At 23.0% G+C, this 23,965-nt stretch overlaps 8 protein-coding genes across 8 annotated transcripts; 4 read left to right on the plus strand and 4 right to left on the minus strand. All coding sequences in view use genetic code 6, as the record gives it.

Moving 5' to 3' along the window:
- Positions 1 to 45: 45 nt before the first annotated feature.
- Positions 46 to 3,417, minus strand: TTHERM_00134780 (Serine/Threonine kinase domain protein; the record flags this gene model as incomplete). The annotated part of the gene is made up of 7 exons (XM_001019658.2): positions 46 to 220; positions 278 to 384; positions 444 to 892; positions 1,008 to 1,813; positions 1,953 to 2,477; positions 2,848 to 2,967; positions 3,068 to 3,417. 7 exons carry the CDS (start codon positions 3,415 to 3,417, stop codon positions 46 to 48), a joined length of 2,532 nt encoding a protein of 843 aa, XP_001019658.2.
- Positions 3,418 to 5,108: 1,691 nt separating this feature from the next.
- Positions 5,109 to 5,786, minus strand: TTHERM_00134770 (fumarylacetoacetate hydrolase family protein; the record flags this gene model as incomplete). The annotated part of the gene is made up of 1 exon (XM_001019657.1): positions 5,109 to 5,786. The coding sequence occupies one exon, from the start codon at positions 5,784 to 5,786 to the stop codon at positions 5,109 to 5,111; it is 678 nt and encodes a 225-aa protein (XP_001019657.1).
- A 2,371-nt stretch (positions 5,787 to 8,157) lies between these two features.
- On the plus strand, positions 8,158 to 10,964 carry TTHERM_00133758 (hypothetical protein; the record flags this gene model as incomplete). The annotated part of the gene is made up of 7 exons (XM_001470828.2): positions 8,158 to 8,799; positions 8,955 to 9,341; positions 9,409 to 9,552; positions 9,607 to 9,854; positions 10,019 to 10,532; positions 10,589 to 10,695; positions 10,757 to 10,964. The coding sequence occupies 7 exons, from the start codon at positions 8,158 to 8,160 to the stop codon at positions 10,962 to 10,964; spliced, it is 2,250 nt and encodes a 749-aa protein (XP_001470878.2).
- A 467-nt stretch (positions 10,965 to 11,431) lies between these two features.
- On the plus strand, positions 11,432 to 13,222 carry TTHERM_00133759 (cyclin-dependent kinase-like Serine/Threonine kinase family protein; the record flags this gene model as incomplete). The annotated part of the gene is made up of 8 exons (XM_001470829.1): positions 11,432 to 11,592; positions 11,657 to 11,741; positions 11,801 to 11,891; positions 11,949 to 12,137; positions 12,242 to 12,382; positions 12,439 to 12,632; positions 12,688 to 12,872; positions 12,934 to 13,222. The coding sequence occupies 8 exons, from the start codon at positions 11,432 to 11,434 to the stop codon at positions 13,220 to 13,222; spliced, it is 1,335 nt and encodes a 444-aa protein (XP_001470879.1).
- A 1,586-nt stretch (positions 13,223 to 14,808) lies between these two features.
- On the minus strand, positions 14,809 to 15,321 carry TTHERM_00133760 (EGF-like domain protein; the record flags this gene model as incomplete). The annotated part of the gene is made up of 1 exon (XM_001019655.3): positions 14,809 to 15,321. One exon carries the CDS (start codon positions 15,319 to 15,321, stop codon positions 14,809 to 14,811), a length of 513 nt encoding a protein of 170 aa, XP_001019655.1.
- Positions 15,322 to 16,204: 883 nt separating this feature from the next.
- On the plus strand, positions 16,205 to 17,576 carry TTHERM_00133750 (transmembrane protein, putative; the record flags this gene model as incomplete). Its single annotated transcript, XM_001019654.3, has 4 exons — positions 16,205 to 16,550; positions 16,649 to 17,019; positions 17,076 to 17,280; positions 17,395 to 17,576. 4 exons carry the CDS (start codon positions 16,205 to 16,207, stop codon positions 17,574 to 17,576), a joined length of 1,104 nt encoding a protein of 367 aa, XP_001019654.2.
- Positions 17,577 to 18,458: 882 nt separating this feature from the next.
- On the minus strand, positions 18,459 to 21,996 carry TTHERM_00133740 (hypothetical protein; the record flags this gene model as incomplete). The annotated part of the gene is made up of 3 exons (XM_001019653.3): positions 21,140 to 21,996; positions 20,713 to 20,944; positions 18,459 to 20,660 (listed from the first exon to the last, which is right to left on the minus strand). The coding sequence occupies exons 1-3, from the start codon at positions 21,976 to 21,978 to the stop codon at positions 18,459 to 18,461; spliced, it is 3,273 nt and encodes a 1,090-aa protein (XP_001019653.3). The 5' UTR covers positions 21,979 to 21,996.
- Positions 21,997 to 22,667: 671 nt separating this feature from the next.
- Positions 22,668 to 23,816, plus strand: TTHERM_00133729 (ATP-dependent (S)-NAD(P)H-hydrate dehydratase; the record flags this gene model as incomplete). Its single annotated transcript, XM_001470831.2, has 1 exon — positions 22,668 to 23,816. One exon carries the CDS (start codon positions 22,668 to 22,670, stop codon positions 23,814 to 23,816), a length of 1,149 nt encoding a protein of 382 aa, XP_001470881.1.
- Positions 23,817 to 23,965: the final 149 nt, after the last annotated feature.

Raw genomic sequence — 23,965 nt, forward strand, 5'->3', positions numbered from 1 at the left:
TCCTATTAATTTTATCTATCCAAATCAAATATGATTTCCTTCGATTCATAGTACTTGAATATCCTATGCTTATTATTTAGGTGTTGGAGTCTCATCAATATTGTAATATGACCACTTATGCTACAATTCTATATGGCAATTCTTTTCACTTTATTTTAATTTGAATTCCATAGGATTTGTAGGAATATTTAATAGCTTTGGCTACATACATTAATATCTCCTTTTATAAATTATATATAATATCAATAAAAAATTTCCATGAACTCAACAAATTTACTTTTGTTTAACTCTTTCCCAGTCTATCTCTGCAAACCAAGGATGCTATTTGACCTCTTCAGCATCTTTCTCATATCCTAGTCTTGTTTTGTAATTCTTTTTAAGAAGCTATTTTAATTAAATTTTTATTAAATCTGAAAATGAATTTTAAATTTTGTGATTATTACCTAAATAAGAATACTCTTACTCTCTTCTGGAAGAGATTTAGGTAGTCTAAGTGGTTATGTTTATATATCATTAAATAACTACTTGCAATCACTTGAAAAATAAGGAGGTCTTCCAATTAAAAGTTCGTATATTATAACTCCTAAACTATACCAATCAACCATTTTATTATGGCCACTACGTCCTACAATTTCAGGTGGAAGATATATTGGAGTACCACAAAAGCTTGAAGTAATGGCATTAACACCCTTCTTTGCAAGACCAAAATCTATGAGATGAAGATTACCTTTTGCATCTAAAACAACATTTTCTGGTTTTAAATCTCTATAAATAATATCATTCTTATGAAGTTCTTCAAGTGCAAGTACTATTTAAGCTGCCCATACCTTAACTTAAAACTCATCTACTTCTATGTCCTTTTCCAAAATTCTTCCTAAATCTCCACCTTGATCTAATTATTATTAAAATTTAAAAAGTTAATTTTAAAATAATAAATTGTTATTGGTAATTTTAAATTTGTTTTCCTAAATATATTTAAAAAATAAATTTCAAAAATGCAAATTTACAAAAATCCATCAACAAAAATAAATGTGTATCATTTTGGAAGGTTAAGTGAAGCTTAGCAACAAAAGGATGCTTTATTTCTTGCATAACAGATTTTTCGAACTCTATATACTAAGCTAATTTCTTTTTCTTTAAGGCTTCTTTTCTAATAATTTTTAATGCATAAAACTTTTATGAAGGATCATCCAATTCATCGTTATTTTTATTTAATAAAAATTATAATCTCTTAATGTGAGCAGCATTTTGATCTATTTTATTATCTTCTGCTTCTTCCTTGTTCTCATCCCTGATCATTATATCAGTCTATCTACCATCAGCAATAGATAATATTTATTAATTTGAATTTTCTTTATTTTCCATCTATTTAGCTCTGTTATTTAAGTCATTTTTAATTTTTTCAATTACACTTGATTCACTACTACCACTACTGCTTGATTTACTGCTTGTTTATTTAACTGCATTTTCATTTATTTTTACTAAGTAAACTTCTCCAAACGACCCTTCCCCTATTTACCTATAAAAGGTGAAATCATCTATTGTTACCTTACGTCTCAATTTAATAGGATCGTTCAATTTCTACATCCTTTCTTAGTAAGCTTTGCATTTTTCATTGTATTCCTTTTAAGTTTCTATTGATTTTTTAACGCTTTAGATGAATCTGCTAAATTTTTTTCTTGTAATTTAAAATCTTTGTAGCTATTCTTATCCATAAAATGCCCCATCAATTAAAACAGGCTTCTTAAAGGTTTAAGGTTATTATATTTAAGTTTAATTTTAATGCTATTCACTCTATATATGTCTATTTAAGCTATTATAAAATGATAATATTATTTAAAACTAAAAAAAGACTAATAAATAAATAGTTTAAGATTAAGACTAAGATAAATAGTTTGATTAAGTTATTCAAAAAATAAATTATTTTTTTAAATAAACAATAATTTATTTACTCTTTTAAATAATAGTAATTGTCTTTACATTTTTGCATTAACTAATTTACTCTATCTTTACGAGAATTCTTTGCTAGCCTATTTGAGCATTGAATTTAAGTTCTATTGTATGAAGAAGTATTTTATGCCATTTGATTTTATTAAACCATCTTCTTTTCTAGAAGCTTTTAAATATGATAATTAGTAGTGACTTCATATGGAGTGAGTTTTTAATTATTAGGAAGATGAATATTTGCATCATAGTTTAATAATATTTCAACACATTTTTCACTGTTGTTCAAAGCTGCATAATAAAGAGGAGTGCATTCATTTAAATCTTAAAAATTTTTTAAACTTGTATTTTTAGATAATAAAAAAGTTAATATTTCAGGGTTGTTGTGCATGCAAGCATAGTGCAAACCAACTCTTTTATTTAATGAATTTATGACTGACGGATTGCTATTGTAATCATTAACTAACTTTTTTAACAAATCTATATTATCAACCATGCAGCACATTAGCATACAATTCATTCCTTCTTCATTCCTAAAATATTAAAATTAAATTAAAAATAAATTCTGATCATATTGAATAGTTGTTTAGTTATATTAGAAAAGTACTATTAAATGTTTGATCAGAAATAAATTGGATTTTCTCTTATTGCTTATTAATTTCAGTAAATAAATTTTACTTTCTTAAAATTGAAAATAAAATATAAATTAACAAATCCACCTTTTAAAGTTAATTAGTATTATTTTATAGCTTAAATACTTTAATAATATCTTTACAGATCATTCAAGCGCTTAACAAGCTTAATGAATGATAAAGAATGAGAAATATTTTTGTTTCAGAAAGATCTCCCAAACAAATAATATGAAATTGAACTAAATTAAAATTTAAAAAGAATTATTTTTACTTAAATGTAACATCCAAAAGCCCTTTATGAAAATTTGGATTCATCATTTTATGTATTTTTTCCTTTTTATTCTACTTTATTGCCTCTAAAAAAATTACATTGTATTTTTTCGAGTCTAACCTATTTTTTGATAAAAATGCGTGTCATATTTTACGTTAAAGATTCATTTAAAATAAAATTAATCGCTTGTTATTTAAATAATAATGTTTAAACTTCATACTAAGTATCTTCATTAAATGTTTCGTTTAGTATAGAATTTCTATCATATTTTTTTGCTTCATCGCTATCGTTATCGCTTATCTCATTCAAAATATTATCTAACTAAGTTGAATCTTCGATAGTCCTAGAGCATTCTTTATCGCTATTTCTTATACTGTTAAAGACCTATATTGTATTCTTTTATTTCTAACTTGATAAAATGACTTGATTCAGAATTTCATCACAGCTGTTATTTTAATAATCGTCTCCTTCGTATTTGAAATTATTAAAGAAGGACATTTCCTCACTTTGCATTGTATCATCTGGATTATACACAGATTCGAAATCAGACTCAGACTTTATTACATTCATTTTTTTAATCTAAAATATAAATATTTTAAATATGGAAATTTAAAATCCTATTTAATTAAGTAGGGTGTGTGTGTGTATATTTATGTATTTTTATATGTTTATTTAGTATTTCAGAATATCAACCTAATTTATTTTCTTGCTTGCTTGTATGAATAATTAATATTTTGGTAATTTTTTTGATTTTAATTATTAAAGTCTTTTATAATGTTTTGTAAACCTTTAGTACAACTTAAATAAAATCAACTTTTTTTAGTTTTTGTATATTTTTTTTAATAGCTTGTTAAAAATTGCTTACAAAAATAAAAACATAGAAGAAACTTCATCAATTAAAATAAGTTAATTAGTAATTTAATACTGCTAAAAACTTATATATTTTTTAAAGTATTTCTTATATTTCAACTTTTTAATTTTATACAAAACAAGTCATCAATTATTCGTTTTGTTGTAATTAATCATAATATTTTAAGTTAAGCCATAAACCAAGTCATACTTTATTTAATTCGTAATACTATAATAAGAAATGATGAAACTATCGTCAAATACAGGTATAAATTCTTAATAGAATTATTAACTCTTTCACGTATTAAAATTTCTTGCAGATAAAATATCTATTCATTCAGTTATTTTTTATTTATATTTCCAGTTTATCAATCTAAATTATTATGAAGTTTAACTGAGCTAATAAATCAGCTAAATTATAATAAGTATACAAAGAAATTTCATTAAAACTTTAAAAAATTTATAAAAGATTTTATTAAATTAAGTAAGTAAATAGCAAATAAGTATGTTAATTTAAATGTTAATTACCACAACAATTAGTAAAATAAATTTAAATTTACATTGCAGATCATTTTTTAATTTTATTAATTTATTTATGTGCACTGAAAGTAATCTATCTATTAATGAAATTATTTATATTTATGAATTCTCCAAATTGAAATTTGATAAATATATCATTTTATTTATTTAAAAAAAACTTAATTTTTAAATAATAGATCAGTTTTATATTTTATTAATTAATTCATATACGATCAAGGTATGTATTGTGTTTATTCATAAAATTATTTAGATTTGAGATATTTGAATTAAATTTGATAAATAAGTTATTATATTTATTAAAATAATAAATTCGTTTAATTTCACAAAAATAAATTTTAGCTCGTTATATTTTAACTCGAAAATTTTTTTATTTTTAATACATTTTAACAGCAAATAATTTTAATTTAAAGATTTTTTTATTTGATTGCTTTTTAAATTTTAAACAAAGCCCATTATTAATTACGATGAACAAAAATGTTTATTTTCAAAAAATTAAAAATTTGAAAATAGTTTTAAAAAGAAAATATTTGTAAATAAGTGAATAATAAATCATTTTTTAAAACGATTAAAAATAAATTATGAATTTTTATATTTAATTTTACTGATTTTTTAAAATTTATGTTTGAAATTTCTTTAATTAATTAATATAAATTATTTTTAATGTAAAATAATTTTGAGAAAACAAAATTCATTATTTCCTTATTATTTTTTTAAACATTATTAATATTAAAATATAATAAATAATTAAAGTTAAAAAGATTTATGTAAGAGATATTAATTAACTTAGTAGAATCATTCTTTATAATTATAAAATAAATACTAACAATAAAGTATAAAAAATATTATTTTATTTAACAGTGTTTTTATTAGTTTCAAAGTCTAGCTTGCATAACTGGAGCAGTTAATTCAATGTGAATACGTGCAATAACTTCGTTACCTTAGAGAAGGACTGCATCTACAATATCACCGTTTTTTATAAGGCCAACACCGCCAGGAGTACCAGTTAAGAATAAATCACCAGGGTTAAGAGTCATAAATTCAGAACTGTAGCTAATCAATTTATCTACTTTGTAATGCATAGAGCCTGTCAAATCACGTTAGACTACTTTTCCATTTATAGTAAGTTCTAAAATCAAATTATGAGGATCCTTGACTTTATCAACTGGTATGAATTCACTGATAGGGAAGAACTTATCTTAACCTTTAGCTAAATCCCAAGGTAATCCCTTTTCTCTAGAGGAGAGGAAATATTACTTATCGGTCAAGTCTAATCCAAGGAAATAGCCACCAACGTGAGTGAGAGCATCTTCTTATTTAATATTACGACCACCTCTTCCAATCATAACTCCAAGTTCAATCTCATGGAGAACATCACGACCATTATTTGGGAATGAAAAATGAGTTACACCTGGAGGAACAATAGAACTAAAGGGCTTTTAGAAGATAATAGGTTCAGCAGGAGGTTATTCATTAGGAGCAAGATAATTCTTACCAATTGCTATAATTTTATTAGTGTTAGGGTTGATAACTTCACGGAATAATTTCTCCATTTATTGTTGTGCTATATCTTATATTAATTTATAAAGTTTTTGATGGTTAGTGATGAGAGTTAAGGGCTATAATCTAAATAAGTATGAAAAAGAATTCTACTTTTTTTAGGGTTTAAATTTTATAGATATTTTTTTCTTAAAAAATAATAATGATGATATGAATGATGTTGATAGGAATTTAAAATGAGAAAGTGTTATGAATTACTGATATTATTAAATTTATATCTATTTTATATTCAAAGTTTTTTACGCAATATATGGTAGAAGATTTTCAAAAATAATGCGTAATAATTTAATACGAAACTTAAGGCTGGTTTACATCAAAGCTGAGCTTAATCCGTTTACAAATTAAATTGTTAACCCAGAGCATTAAATATTGCATTAAAAAAATCATAACTAACTAATGATTTAGATAAGGCGTTCACATACCTTTAAGGTATATACATATATGCAGTAATTCATATTTATTTTCTTTAATAATGCTGTTACTCAATGTAACAAACATGAAATTATTTTGAATACTTCTCTTCTTTCCTAATATTTTTAAACTAAATTGTAAAGATTGAAAAAATTTTACAAAATTTACAAAAAAATTTTAATTGGTGTTTAAAAAAATCAAAAATTTTGAAATAGTCCGTCAGAAAATCCTTAATTATAGTAAATTAATGCAAAAATTAAGAAAATTTACTAAACTAATTCTCATCATAAAACGATGTTATCAAATTATGATCATTCAATTCTGATATATCATCTTGGTGCTGCGTCTTTAAGTGCATCATTAAATATATTACAATTTTAAATCTGAAGTCATTTTAAATTTCTTTTGTAAAATTAAATTACTATTTTTAGAACATTTTTTAAATAGAAAAGCAATTGCATATTTGTCTTTAATTTATTAAAATTACATTAAAAATAGGAAAAGTATTTTGAAATTTTATTCAATTAAAATTAATAATGGCAAAATTAGATAGAAAGCTGCATATAATAAAGAATATAAAATAATTATCAGAATATATACTTAAGTATTAGAATAACCTAGTATATTTCAATAACAATATGCTCATTTTTTAATATTTTGATCAGCAAATACTTAAATCATTTTCTTTATATTTTCTAGTTGCTTAAAATTTAATTAAAAATTTTAAAGAAACTATTCTTTAATTCCTAAAAAATTTACTCATAATTTTACAATAAATTTTCTTGATGAAGTCTTCTAAAAAAGTAATCAATTCAATGAAAATACTATTCTCATCATTTCTTTTTTGCATATATTTTGAATAAAATTTTTTTAAAAGTTTTTATTTATCTTAATATTTGAATGGAAAAATAACAGTGTTTGTTTATATTAGATTAAGTAAAATAGCATTTAAAAATATTTTAGATAATTTAATTTAATTTTTATAAATTTATAAATTTTAAATAATGTAATAATTAATGAGCCTAATTGTCTATGTTTCAAAAATACCAATATTTTTAACAAAAAAGATGTTTTTTATTGAGTAAATACATTTAATTCAATCTAATAATTTTGTTTTTTCAGAATAATAAATATATTCAGTTATAAAGATATTCTATTCATACCCTCATATCAAATAATTTGATTCAATTTTTTTACAAATAAGTAGTAATTTATATATTTGTAATTTGTCGTTGCAAATAATTTTATTTAAATTTGCATACTATAATATGTAATATTTTATAATAAAAAAGAATTTATTTATCAAATTAAATAATAATTAAAATAAATAATAAGTAATATATGGTTTGATTTTTATAAATATTTTTATTAAATCCAGAATTAAGTCCTGCAAATTATGCAATTAGTCTACTAAGAAATTCTTTAAGTACAAAATAAATACATTTTAACAATTTTTTTTTATTAATAAATACAATTCAATCTAATCTAACTAATTGTAAAAGGTTTATTTATCAAATTCATAAAATATAGTTAAATTTATTTAAAAAAATTACTGAAATAAGATTAATATAAAACATTAGTTTATTTAGTTTTACAACTCTGTTTTTCTCGAAAATATTATGCTGGGTACTAAATTATATAATTTTAAAATTCTCAGATTGTTAATTGATTATATTCAATAAAAAATCATATTTGTTTTTTAAATAAGTTTAAATATATTTATGGATGAGCATATTTTAGTTTTTAAAGAGGAATCAAATATTGGTAAAATTTAAGGCAAATTAAAAAATAGGTATTTCAGTTTGCAATTTTAACATGCATTTTTATAAAAAATATAATATTTAAATTTTGCAAATATTAACTAATTATAAAATTTTACATTTTTAAAGTAAATTTAAATTGCATTTACTTAAGCATTTTTAAAGAACTAACTAATTAATAAACTAATTATCTATGAGCTTATCAGAAATAGATGATCTTTACTATTAAAAGAAAATAGATAAGTAAATATCAAATATCTCTATATCTTTTACTAATTAGTATATCATTAAAAAATAAATTTAAAATTATAGCTACAATATGAGTTTTACAGAAGCGTTTGGGGTTGCATAAAGCGAAAAAAAGATTAAAAAAATAATATCAGAAGACACTTTAAATATGAAGCTTGATTAGCTGATTGTAAAATAGCATTAAAGCCAAAAGAATTACCTTGATTCAGATTCTCAATCTAGTGGATTCTTTTCTAGTGAGGATGAAATACAAAAAAAAAGTCATTATAAAAATTGTTTAACTCATAAATAAGAAAAATTAACTTTGATGTGCAGTGATTTGTACTGCTAGAAAAAAGGTCCTATATGCCACGTATGTTTACTTGAAGACCATTCAGATCATTTAGAAAAAACAGGAGATTTAGATTATTATTTGCGTTAAATTGATTCATATCTTAAATAACATAAAGTTGGATAGTCTAAGTAAGAAGATATTAATGATATATTGATTGATTTTAAATTCCTAATAGATTAACAGAAGAAAAAAATCACTTTATTACTTCAATAAATTGATGATCAAGCTAAAGCTTTCATTTAACAGATTAAAGTAATTTTTTTAAATTTTATCTCAAATTGCTAAGAGAATAAATAAATAATTATAAAATAAGCAGGCGGATTTATATCTGTGTAACTATAATATATTTTAAATAAATTAACTTAATGCAGATAGATAGATAAGTAGAATATTTTTATTAATTAAAGGAAAACAGTGAGAAAGATACAGCTTAAATTATACATGTCATTAACAGGATATAAGATGATCAAAATAAAATGACTACTAGCACTTATATAAAAGAGATTGGAGATTTAACTTAATATTTTGAATTCTATTCTTAGACAAAATAGATCTATAGAAAAGAAGTTATGAGAGAGCTATTTTTAAATAAAATACAAAATATGATTAATGAAAAGACAGATATTATTTACTAAAATATTCATGGCATATATAAATCACTATATAAGATTCTTGATACTTTAAATGAAGTTTAGATTTAAAAGCATAAGATTTAAGACTTTCCTAAGATAAACTTGGAATAGATTGAAAAGTAACAAAGAATAAAAATTGCTCATTTAAATTGGATTAGAAATGTAAATATTTAGCTTATTTCATGCTTTTTGTTCATTTAATTATATTAATATTCCTAATTAAAAAAAGGTTATAACTTTTGAAATGACTGATTATGAAATAGACAAGCTAGGTATTAGAAATGAAATTATTGATAACGTTTGTATAGTTTCTTGTAGTGATGATATGACAATTAAATTTTGGGTTAACTATGCTGGTGAAGGTCCTTATAATGTAGTTTACTATTTTTGAAAATTTATAATAACGATATTTTATTTCAAAATTAAGTTTAGAGTCTTGAAAGAAATAAGCCAAGCACACGATAAAGAAATATTCGTAATGCGAGTGCAGCTTATGAATAATATCAGCAAAAAAAAACTTATATAAACTTGTTTAGAATGCTCAAATATTTTACTGACAGGCTAAAATGGAAAAATAAAAATATGGAATTGGGTTTTGGGAAAATGTGTTAATGAAATATAAACTCGTTCATAGTTCTTAAATGATTTTATTTTGCTTGAAAATCCTTAATCAAGGTATTTATTTGTTTATTTAATTTATTTCACATCTATTTCAAAAAATGTGAATATAATTTTATGTAGAAAATGTGAGTTTAATTTTAAATAAGCAATATGTTCTAATAAATTATAACTAAAAATAAAGAATAAATAGAAAATTTAAATTATATTTTAAATTTAAGATTAGTTTGCAATAGTGGTGGAAAAAACTTAATTGTTCTCATTGATTGGGCAATATTTGATGGTCTTACTATTCGTACAATACATCCAAAAGAAAATGGTAGGGAAATAGTTTCACTTTGTCGTATTGAGAGGAAATCGTCAGCAATAAATAAGAATATAAATATAATAAAAAAAAAGATAGATGCTTTCCATTAATAAATTTTAGAAGAAAATAAACAAGGAAGAAAAAAATAATAAAATCAAATTGAAGAAGATAATTTGGATGAAAATGAAGATGCAAACGGAGATTTATTTGCTGTTTGTTTTGCTGGAGAAAACGGAGTTGTTAAAGTATATAATTAAAATGGAGACTGCTTGAATACTCTAGAAAGGAAAGATCCAGATTGGTCAGTTTGCTTCGAGTCTATGAAAGTTCTTAAATATTATCCAAAAGCTACATTTGGTGAAAATCAGACATACGCTCTAGTTACTGCTTCTGATAGTTCTACTTTATCTGTTTACACAAATAGAGAGGTATTCATTACTAAATTTTCAAAAACATTCTTTTAAAATTTTGTATTTCAAAAAAGGTATTCAAAAAAGAAAAAGCTCATGAAGGGATGATAAGAGGGCTCTGTGTGTGGGAAGTAAGAGATGGTCTGAATCTGAGAAATATAATCCTAACTGCTGGAGATTAGTAATTATTTGCATTGCTAATTAATTAAACTTTTTGAAATATTTTAATTTTATTAATTAAGAGATGTTTTGATAAAAATGTGGGAAGGAGTTGACGGATAGCTTTTAAGATCAATAAATGCATCACAGTCAGGTCTGAGATGGAGATCATTGACATGTTATTAACCTAAAAAACTAGACAAATAAAATGGAACAAAATAATCAGATCAGTATTACATCATATTTGGTTCAAAGCATGGAACAATTTATATATTTGGTGCATCTAAGTGAGAGATTTATGGTACTGAAATTATTTTGAGGCATTTAAAATATTTAAAAATTTATAATAAATTCACAAACTATTTAAAATTTAAATAAATTCTTGATATAATTAAAAAGTAAAATATTTTCATCCTTAATTTATTTTGTATCTAAGTTTGAGCGAGCATCAAAGATCTGATTTTATGTAAAATGTTTTTAAATTAAACTGAAAATATTTCATTAATATTTTTTTTATAAAATAAATATTTTTGATAATGATTTTAGCAAAAGTAATAAATTAAATGTTGGTTTTTTTATTTATTTATATATCTTTAGAAGAAATTAGCAAGCTAATTTCATACATATTTAATAATAATAATAAAATAGAATGTGCTTGTTTACTTTCATTATATTAAATTTATCTTATATTAATTAACTAATAAGTCTAAAAGTTAGAGGGTTTTACATTTAATAGAATAAATAACTAAATCAGAATAATGAGTCAAGAAGATTTAAATGATATAGAGGAAGGTGAATTAGAGGCAAAAGATTTTGCAGACGACTACTAGTATGATAGAGTTACTTTGGATTAAATTAGATCCAGAGATATAAATGAGGATTATGAAGTATTACACGAAGTAGGATCTGGTACTTATGGGTAATTAATTAATCATTTTTATTTAGCATCTATAACATTAAAAAATTGTATTTTTCCATAAAAGTCGCGTCTATAAAGCTAACAGAAAGTCAGTCAGTAATAAATTGTATGCATTGAAGTAGCTAGATGTATCATAAGAGAAAGATGGAGTAAAGATTAAACAACATATTAGAATCTATATTTTTATAATTTTAATCTTACTTAAAAGTTTCCAATCACAGCACTTAGAGAGATAAAACTTTTATAGAAGTTAGATTAGGAAAATGTATTGAAAATAAATGAAATCGTGACTATGAGAAGTAAATTTAGCAAATTATTGCATAAATTAATGATTAAAAAATTTATTGTATTTAAAGCAAGCAAGGATAAAGGCAAATCAAAGATTACAACTTTTTTAGTATTTGATTATATGGAGCATGACTTTTAGGGTTTAATTAGAAAAAAGTAGCCATTCACTTAGCCATAAATAAAATGTGTGATGTAGCAGCTATTTAAAGGATTAGATTACTTACATAATAGCAATGTCATCCATAGAGATCTAAAAAGTAATTTGCAATTATTAATTAAAAATACTTGATTGAATTTGCTTATAAACAAAATTTAATCTTATTCCGCGAACAATTAAAAAGTATTTAAATCAAATTAATAGGTGCAAATTTACTGTTAAATAAAGATGGAGTTTTAAAAATTGGTGATTTTGGTCTTGCAAGATAAGTTGAAAGACCTCTTTTAAGACCTTTAACATCGGTTGTAGTAACTCTTTGGTACAGAGCTCCTGAAATTCTTTTAGGTAAATTAATAAATATCATAAGGGAATCTCAAAGTAAGTTAAAATAATGTAAACAGGTGATAAAAATTATAGTTTTAAGAGTGATGTTTGGAGTGCTGGGTGCTTCATGGCAGAGCTCCTTCTGGGAGAGCCTATCTTCAATGGAAAAAATGAAAGTACTTAAATAGAATAAATTTATGAAAAATGTGGCTCTCCTGATCCAGATTCTTGGGCAGGCTTGACAACTTTTAAATTTTGGAAAGATTTACAAGTATATAAAAAAATATTTTAATTTTAAAATATATTCAAATTTAATTTTAAAACAGCCCAAAAAAGAGTATAGTGCTTCCTTAATATCATACATGAAATAAAAAATACCTACAATCGATTCAAGTACATTAGATTTCTTGTAAGCCCTTTTGACCATGAATCCAGAAGAAAGATTAGATTCAAATTAAGCATTACATCATGAATATTTTGAGAGAGAACCACTTCCCTGCCCTGTTTCAGAGTAAATCATCTTAAACTAAAAGTTTATTTTTAAAAAAATAAATATATATATAAAAAAACAGAATGCCTCATATAGAACAAGACTGTCACTTCTAACCAACTCGCTCTTAAATAAATAGCTAGGATCATATGCCTGTTCCTAAAAGACATAATTATTCAACTGCCCCTCCAAAACAATTTAATAAATATTAATCTAACCCATCTAATAATTCTTACGGGTATAATAATAATAATAACAATAATTAGCATGCAAACGGATAGTATAATAACTAAAATAAAAGAAAAGGATCTTATGGTAATCATAAACCAAGCAAATATGAGGAATAAAACAAAAAATTTAAAAAATATTGAAATTTTCTTTTAATTTTTATTCATCCATCCATCCATCCATAGATTCTACTTACTTATTTACTTCCTTTCTTTCTTTTTGAATGTAAAGAAAAAATAACCAAATTTATTTTTAAATATTTTATATTTTAATTAATTAAATGAATATCAATTATTTATTTAACATTTTAAATTAATCCAATTAATAATATTTATCTATTCATATAAATCAATGTATTTAATCTTCTTGTTCATCAATCAATATTTATAAATGCTTTTGAATCTATTAAACTTATTCATTTTATATTTATCTACTACTATAAAATATCCAACATAATAATTAAATATGTATGCAATTAGAACTATTTTACTTTTTAATCATACATATAAAAGATTTTACTTATGAAGAAAATTTGACTTTTTAATATATTCATCCTAGGAGTTTGAGTTTTTAGTATTTTTTTAATAGTTTTTTTATTATTATTTGAATCAATTTTAAAAAGTATCATCAATCAACTCACCTTCTTCCTTATTTCCATAATTATAATAAAGTTCTTTTTTTATAATTTTTCAAATTTCCTTAATATTTATCTCGATTTCTGAACTCTAACTCTCTTTTATACCTCTTAAAACTACCTGATTAATAGTAGTAAAATATTTCTTTTCTTTTAAAATAACCTTCATATCTACTCCTACTCTTAAACTTGAATATACCAAAACCTTCTTACTTGTAATTCACTTGTCATATTTCTTGCCATAGATTAACTAATTTTAATAAAATATTTCCTTTTGGTTATATAAAAAAACAAATATTCACCTAAGTTAAGATCATCGACGATTTTAGCATATTGATTATACCTCAAAATATAATCAGCTGAAATACTTACTATTTTTTAAATTGGTATAATAATTTATTATTTATTGTATCTGAAAATTAAAATACATTTAATTCAAGTTCATCGCCAATTTTGGTATATTTTCAATACTCATAATCATTTGTTGAATTTTTATTAAATCATAAAATAATTTACTAAAATCTTGGATATTTTTTTTTTGTTAAAAAAAACAAATTTTAATTTAAATAAAATAATATTAAAATTCAGCAATTAATTATTTATTAAAATTAAATTTGTAGAATTGATAAAATAAATATACATTTAGTTTGAAATAAATTCACAATTAATCATCATAAAATATAAGAAGATAATAAAACGACATCTTTGATTAAAATATTAAGTGCATTTATAATTAATAATTGATTCATACATTAATTTTTAATATAACTATATAAATCTTTTAAATCTATTGCTTATTTTAATTTACAATTTAATTGCAAATTTTACTTTAAGAATAAATATTTTATAAAAATTTGTAACAAAACTGCTTAAAATAAATAGTTATGATATTTTATGGTATTTTTGTTTGTTAAGGTGAATAAGAAAATGGTAATTAAGTTTTTAAATCAAAAATATTATCCTTATTAGCATAATCCGTTTTTAGAATCTATATTATAAATTTTAGTAAAGCAAAACGTAATAACTATTCTAGGATTAAATCAAGAAAGTAGAAACATATCATATGTAAAGTTTACATGATAATTCCATGAGATTTCACTGCTAATTATCCAATTTTTATTACCATATTTCATATTTGTTATCATTGTACTCGCCTTCTCTTTTAAATTTAGCTTCAGATCTCAATTTTATAATATAGTTTACCAAGATCATGAGAAGTATACCAGCAATGATACTGCAAATGCATATTACTGCAAACCAAAATTTGCTCACTTCTGGTGGGGTACTGAGTTAATACTGGCAAGTTGGACCAACAAATAAAGTTTTGCAATAGCATTATTTTTCATAGCAAATCCCATCGTTTAGACATTCATTATCTGTCTAGCATGTTGATTAATTATCTTAAATAAACATTTTATTTTATAGTTATTCTATTGATTTATCTTCAATATCATTATAGGTCATAATTAATTTCTATGTTTCATCAAAAACCTAAGAAACATAATCACTTCTTAAAATTTTGCCATTTGAATTTTTTACAGTTACTGCGCTTTGACAGTAACTTACCAGAACTAACATTAAAGCAATTTAAATTGTTAAGTATTTCATTTTTATATACTAAAAATACAATATTAAAAAAATATTAATTGTTTATATCTAGTTTTTTAATCAAAAACTGGTGTTTTTTACTTTATTTTTTTAAACATATAAATTATACTAAATTAAATATATAATTTTAAGAGTATATATCCGTTTTGATGTTTTGATGCTTTTCAAAACAAGCTATTTTCATTAGCTCATTAGAACATTTTAAATTTTCATTTTATTAATATTATTTCTGATTAAAAATTAATTAGATTTTGTTTTTTAAACAAAAATCAAAGTTAAGCAATTTAAATAAATTTATCAATTTTTTTAGTTGGATAAAATATGTTTTATTTATAGTAAAAATTTATTTATTTGAGTTTTTAGAATATTTGAAAAGTTAAATTAATTATCTAATTTTCTAATATGATTTATGAATAGATAATTAAAAAAGATTAATAATATTTTTGAAAGATTATCATAAAAATGATTCAATAAGCTTTTAAACATTAAAATATTATTTAATTTATTTTTTATACAATAAACTAATATAAATTGTCTTGTCTATATTCAAATCAAAATATGAATGCTTACTAGTTAGCTTCTTAATATTCTTTAAGTATTTGTATTATTTTTGATCATAAATTTATATAGCAAACAATAATTATCTAATTACTTAATCTTCGTATGTTAAGATTAGCTCCTTCTTTCTATTTTAGAGTAATAAAAAAAGAAAATATTCATCAAGAAGTGTCTTATTAAAACAAATAGAAGAAGAAAAATCAAATGAAGTTATCTTGTCTTCTATAAAAAATTTTTGATAAATTAGTTTAGGAAACTAACTGAGTTAAAAATTTCAAAAAGTTTAATATACAAAAGATTAATATAATTCTAAAAAATAATTGAAATGGAATCTAAAACTGATATTAAAAAACATTTAAAACTTCATTACGATATCATCGCAAACAAAATTTTGAAAACTGATTTAAACACCCATAAACCTCCTTTTATACCATTTACTTTTTCAGAATGGAGACGTGATGCATTCAATTCACTTGAAATTGAATTAGAGAAATTATCTTTTGCAGAAAAGCAAGATTCCAAAAGAGAGTTTATAAATATGGTTGATGGGGATTTGCTTTATTCATTCCAAAAGAAGATGAAACAGCCTTATTTTGAACTTGTTTTTTATGATAATTATGCTATTCCAAAAGGATTGGATTTCTAAGCTGCAAGAAAAGATTATCATTTATGTAAAAATTTTAAATTGCATTTTGTTAATATTAACATTTTAAAGTTTTCAAGTTTTAAACCATCAAACCTACTAAAAAATAAATTTAAAAACCAATAGTCAAAGACTTAGAAGCTTTGGCCAACCAAATATCTGAATGGTGCATACAAATAGAAATCAGTGCTGATTTAGTTGATAGAGCAGAACTTTATAACTACTTTTCATGCGAAAAAGAAGAAAAATAAATTTACAAAGATTTAAAGGAACAATTATAAGCAAGCTCTAGTAGCAGTGTAGGAGAAAAAATTAGAAAGTTTTTCAAGAGCACGCTATCCTATAGCATAAAGAGCCTCAGTAACATAGTTTGGACTAAAGGAATAGCTCTTTCAAATATATCTATGGGAGCTCTCATCTTACTATATTACTCTTTTATTGGTACTTCTTCTTTACCAGTGCAAATTTTGATGCCTAGAATGCATATATCTTGGCTAGTAAAATTATATAAATATTATTTATTTGAGAGTTATAATTTAAATTTTTTTATAAGGTAGGAGGTATTGTAGGATCTTACGCTTTAAATAAAGTCGCTGACTCTATAGAACGTGGTGAAGTAGCAAATAATCTAACTAAAATAACTGAAATATTCAGAGAGATTACTCTAAATTTGATTGAATTTAATGACAATTGTGAGTATTCTATTAAAGATTGCACACTCTAGAAAACTGAAGACGATTTATAGACTAAGTGTTTATGTATTAAAGAATTTATATTCTAGCATATTTATTTTTATTACAAAAATTGCAAAAATTTAAATGAAAAAATAATTTATTTAATTTCTTTAAAATAAATTTTTTAAAAATTATTAGAATTGAAGAAAGTTATTAGACACCTGTTGGATAATGCTGAGAAGTTGACCGAAATGAAAGAAAGAGTTTCTAAACTAAGACATTTAATTGAAAAAGATGACGACGAAGACGATGATCTGGTATTAATTGAGCTTGAAGATGTTTAAAAAGAAGATAATAAAGAGAAAGCTAAATCAGATTGATCAAGCAAAGAACCCTCTGTCATTCCCTTCATTGCATTTTTATGATTGGATTACTTTATATTATAGCCGACAATATAAATAAAATTCTTTAAATTTAATAAACTATTAAATAAAATAATACTACAATATACTCTAATTTATTATATAATTAAATACTTTATATACTCTCTGTGTTTTTATTTATGTATTTATTGAAAAATTTCTTTCTAAAAACTTTCTATTTTTTAGTATGATCTGATTAGTTAAATTATAAAGGCTAAGAAACAATCTAAATTAACTCCCTGTTTTTTAAAGTATAAAAATTAAAAATATTCCCAAAAAAAAACTCTTCAAAAGCATCCATTAATTAATTAACTATTGTTTATTTTATTTGTTTAGTTCTATTAATTAATTTCTTAATAAGTGAATAAATAAAATTACTGACATTTAAAGAATAGATTATTTTTATTTCTATTTTAATTTTATATTTTTTTTGCTAGCTTGAAAAATAGCTGATATTTTTTTTAGTTTCCCAGTATTAAAGCTAAAATTAAGAGGTTATGGAAAATTTATTTTGATTTAAGTCAGCAATTTTTAAATCAAAATTATTAATTTATTTTTAATAATTTAATTTCATTTAAAATAAAAAATAATATTCTAACTAATAAATAATTTTATTTATTTGATCATTTTTTAAGATAAATATTATATTAATAATAAGATAGATAACATTGAGATTAATTGAAATAAAAAAATTATTTATGTTAATTAATATTAATATTTTTTTTAATAGTTTTTTATTGAAAGTATTTATAAAAATTAATTTAAGGTTAAAACAGATAAATAAAATGTATGATGAATAAACTACATAAATTGCAACTTATTCTTCTCCTTCTTTATTTTTCAATCAATTTGGTAATATTTATTATTCTTTTCCTGATTTTGATTGGATTTACTATGGTCTCCAAATAATTTATTTTATTGCTATTTCTGGTTACTTAAGTTTTCTTCATTAATTTAAAGATTTTCATTCTCAATTTCTTCTTGGTTTTATAATCTTTCACTTTGTTACTATCTTGGTTTTTTAGTGTATTTTTAGAATCTGTTTTTAGATTTGTTTTTATTTTATTCCTTTGTGAGCTCATATTCTTATTTACATTCATTGTATATCTAGGATATTTATTATTCAAATAAATCTATAGTGTTTTGAACTTCTTGTGGCAACTTTAGATCTTTAGGAAGAGCAATGTCTTACAATTTGTATTCTATAAAATTTTGGATTACTTCATTTTGATTTGAGCTTTCCTCTAGAAATTCTTATATATAATTTTCAAACTCCCTAATGCTAATCAATACAAAGGGCTAGTTACTAGTTTTAGAGAAATGTCTTTTTAGATATGTGGTACCTCTTTCATCTCCTTTATAGTTACATTGACTTTCGTTTACAAAATTGATTAATGTTACTGAAGAAGTTTCAATATTGCTTAGCTTTACATCAAAAATCATTTAATTGACTAAGGCATTTCTTTCGATATAAGGTTAATATTTAATGAAAAATTAACGCTTAATAAGTTAAAACATTAAATCAACCTTGGAGCTATATCTAATATTCTTATTTGGATCAATTATGTTAATGTGAATGTTAGAGACGAATTTGGAAATATCAATGAAAGGGACAACCTTCTTCAAATGTATTTCAATAAAATTATTAATTTGTTAAGCATTTTAAAGCAAATTCATGTTACAATTCATTTATTGATCTACGTATTTATCTATATCTGCAATAAGGCTATTGCAGTAACTAATTGATGAAGACATAATATCAACATCTGTTTATTCTATTAAATCAAAGCGGATTTAGTTAAGCACATAACTCCATAAATTTGAAACACCAAAATTTAATTTAAGGAGTAAGAGACGAGTAAGTTTCATTTATTTTTCGCTCAAATAACGATATTCTTGTTATAGCAAATGATTTAACTTACCTTTTGATTATTGCTGCTTGTCGAAAGTAATTAAAAGCTACTATGTTTTCTGATAAGACACATATTCGGATTTGATGTTGTTCTTGACCTTGGTTGAAGAAAGAATATGCAAAGGCTTCTAAATTAAAAATTAATCTGATAGAATTTAATACATTCTAGCAAACATTAAAAAGCTAGCTTTTGGAAGAATTTTAGCATATTCAGTAATAAAAATATCGTAGTAGGCTTGCTTAGTTACTTAGTTTTAAATGCAAATATTAATTAAAAGATGAAGACTGTATGGTTTAAGAGTTTTGCCAGAGCTTATTTCTTTAACTATGCTTGATAACATTGTGTCAAATAAGCCGTCGATTTTTAAACTAGTTTTCATAGAATTTCTAAAGACTTTTGTTTAAGAGTCTTCCTTTTATAAATTTTCAATATCATCAGAATTCTTATTTTAGCTTTCGCTTGGTGCAGATAAATCATCAAAATCGTCACTAATTCCTTCTTCTTCTCCACTTCTATTTTCCCATGAATCCTCTTTACTTAATTGAATCTATGATTTATCATCAATACGCTATAAGTAATAAAGATTTTTATTCTTAAAATACTTAAGAATTTGGATAACACTTTTAGATTTGACAGATTGCTCTTGTGGTAAATTTTTAAGTATGGTAATGAAGAGTATTTCAACAAAATACTTGTTGAAATGTATGTTATTTTGTAAAAAGATCATAGCAATTTCTAATAGTTATTTAGTTGAGAAAAATGTTATTTAACGTGTAAATTGTGTTTGCATTCTAACTAGAACTAAATTAATTTAGTGAACAGAATAGATAGGAAACATAACTCTTAATTTAATGATGAGATTTAAAATTTAACTGGTAAATTCAGACTCATCTCTACTTAAATATTCATTAATCACTTTTTACTGAAGATCATTGTTTACAATTTAGCCATGTCTTTCACTTTAGATTGCAAGCAAAAAATGATACTAAACTAACTCAAATGTAGTAAAATCACTTTTACTCTATAAAAAGCGTTTTCCAATAAGATCGAAAAATTCGTCACTTATGTTATTGTCAAAAGCCACTAAAGCTCTCAGAATTGTTATTGATTTTCTGGCGTCATAATGCTCCTAAAAATATTAAAAAGATAGTTAAATATTTAAATATTTCAAATAATATTACAAATTTTTGCTTTATATTTCTTATTAAAACGCTATAACCGAAATGAGCCTTTGTTTCCTCAGCATTCAAGAAAACAGGCTTATATTTAGGCTTAGCTTGAGAATTTATTTCTTAAAGAGATTTTCTCTTCTCTTCATACTTGCTCATTTCGAACTCTTTAATGTATTCCAAATCATCGACATTTTATTTTAACTTGCTGATTAAAGCGTAGTATTACAAAGAAAAGAAGTACCTTTTTTTGTTTAAAAATTTTAATTAATAATTTATACAATAAAAAATATCTTTCTCTCGCTTTCTATTTATTAAATAATACCTGGCTCAATTTTCTAAATTTAACAACTAAATTGTAGTATTAAAAATTTTAGGCGTAGAGTGAATTAAAGATATTTGAAAAATATGCAAAAAAAGTTGTTAGTATATAATTTACTTTTAATATTTAACGAAGAATGCCAATAAGTGATTGTTTAGGTGAATGTTTTGTATGATTGGAAGAATATCATAAGCATTTTCAGGGATTCTTTTCATCTAAATATTACCTTAATTAGATGATATTGCAGTTCTTGCAGAAGATGAAAGATCCAAAACTTTTTTATAGTCTTAATCACTGATAACAAGGTCTTCTTCAAGAAAATTCTAAAGAGAATCAAAATTTGTTTTCAAATCTGTTTCGTTGATGTTAGTATTTGCTTTCACTTATGACTCAACATCTTAAATATCATTTTCTATTTCATCTTATTCATCATTAACTTTTTATGATGATAATTTCTTTAAAAATTCGTATTAGGTAGTTTGAGAATGATCCTAGAAGTAAAGTGATTCAACAACATCTTAAATGGCTCTCTTTCTAGAATAATGCTATTGACTATATTCGTTTTAGAATTCTATATCATTTTTGTCATAAAAGCTTAAGTTTGTTTTTCCATCTTGCTTTCGCTGTTATATTTAACCATTCTACTAGCTTTGATTAGGACGAAAAAGATTAATTCCCATTTCAATATCATTTTCTTCTTAATGCTATTCCTTAACTTAATCATATTTCTTTTGATTGTTGCTAGCCATTTTAAAGCTCTGCTTGGCATATAATTGTCTGAAGCACTTGCTAGATATTCTTCTAAGCTAATTCATTGGTACTTTTACCTATTTTTGTTATTCTTACTTATTCTTTTTCTTTCTTTAAAAATAAAGTGTATCTTCCTTTTCTTCTATCAATAAGTTAAATATTAATTTTTGATTTTTCTTTTTTTTTCTCCAATCAATTAAAATCATTAAAAATGGTAAATTGAGCACTGCTTTAATAAAATTGCAGTATTTTCATAATTTTTTCATTTAGAAACTTACTAATTCTATTTTTTAATTTTAACAAATTATGCTATCAAAATATTTTATCATCAGTTAATATTTTAAAATGAAATAATTGCAATAGCTTTAAATAAAATTAAGTTCTTCTTTTATATAATTATTTCTAATATTTAAATTTTAAGTGATTATGAAGTAGAAGTTTTTCAAAAATAAATAAATAAACGTGTAAATTTTGGTTTCAAGATGTTTTTTTTTAAGGAATTTGTAATGATAATAAAAATATTATCTGATTAAGTTAGCAATTTACTAAGCCATGGCAATATTGTTGAGTCTAAGTTGTTATTTTTCTACTTTTTTGAGCTAAAAAAGGAATCTTAAATTACATAAAATGTCATTAATTTTTTAATTAGATCTTATTTTTAAAACAAACTTTCTTTTTCATTTATAAAATGACAACTTTAAACTAAATTCTTAGATTTTTCTAATTTATTTTTGATATGGTATTTTAAACAACAAATCTATTTCTGCAATTGAAAATATCTTATTACTTGTTCCATCAAAATACGGAATTTTATATATATGTTTACTTTGAGAAAATTAAAAAAAAAAATAAAATATAACAAATAAATAATATTTTTCAATATTAGAAAACGTAGATGATGAAATAAATTCTTCCTAAAATAATATCTAGCTCATATAAAGGATAAAATGGCAGATTAGCAATCATAGGCGGATGCTTAGAATACACTGGCGCCCCATTTTACTCTTCCATTTCATAATTAAAAGGTGGTTGCGATTTAGCTCATATTTTTTGTACAAAACAAGCTGCAATACCAATTAAAGCATATTCCCCAGAAATAATAGTTCACTCATATCTATATAGTTTGAACGAAGAAGAAAATCCTGAAAAATACACAGCTTAAGAAATATAATCTAAATTATAAAAATCAATAAAATTAGTAGATGACTGGGAAGGTGCACTCCACAGTTTTGTTATTGGTCCAGGTTTAGGCCGCGATGAGTGGATTGAATCATATTTAGGTGATATAATAGCAGGGTTTAAAAAATAGCAAATAGTTGTATTAGATGCTGATGGTTTGTGGTATTTAATACATGAATACTCTAAATAAAATATCAATGGAAAGATTTTTAAGAGTGTTATCATTAATGATCCTCAGTATCATATTTTAACACCTAATTAAATAGAGTTTGAGCGTTTATGGAAAAGTTTTATGGAAGGTTCTCCAATCAAGCGTGAAGAAAGAGAAAAGTACATGGAAAGTTTTATTGCAGATCACTACAAATTAGAATTAGAATAAACTAAATAAATAAAATATGCAGAATTATAGTATGTTGAAATTAAAAATTTAGAAAACCCTATTGTAAAAGATACAGTTTAGCTTTCTTAAAGACTGAATAATATAAATATAGTGCAAAAAGGAATGGTTGATGTAATTACTAACGGGAAAAAAGCTTTTTTAGTAGTTGAAAAATCTTCAAAAAAGAGATGCGGAGGAATAGGAGATATTCTTAGTGGTTTGACAGGGCTTTATAGTTATTGGGGCAAAAGATCATTTTAAGAAAAGTCTTAAAATTTATCTTCTTTGCATTTATAAGATACAAGCTTAGATGAAGCTACTTGTATCCTTTTAGGATGCGTATTGGCTTCTTGCATTACTAGAAAGGCAAGTTATGAAGCTTATTTGAAACATCAATTTAGTCTTACTGCTCCAAATGTTATTGAGTATGTAGGACCTACTTTTATGGCAGTTTACAACAATTTCTTTAATGAATCAAAGTTATGAAAAAGAAATAAAACTAGCTAACTAACTAATTAATTAATTACTCATTTATATTCTGTGTTAAAAAAAATTACTCACGTTTGTCTACTACTAATTTAATGTAAATTTTAAATCTATGATCAAAAAAATATAATAAAAGATTCATTTACTGA

The sequence above is a fragment of the Tetrahymena thermophila genome, assembly GCF_000189635.1.
Source record: "Tetrahymena thermophila SB210 genomic scaffold scf_8254582, whole genome shotgun sequence".
In the NCBI taxonomy this organism is placed as follows: Eukaryota; Ciliophora; class Oligohymenophorea; order Hymenostomatida; family Tetrahymenidae; genus Tetrahymena; species Tetrahymena thermophila.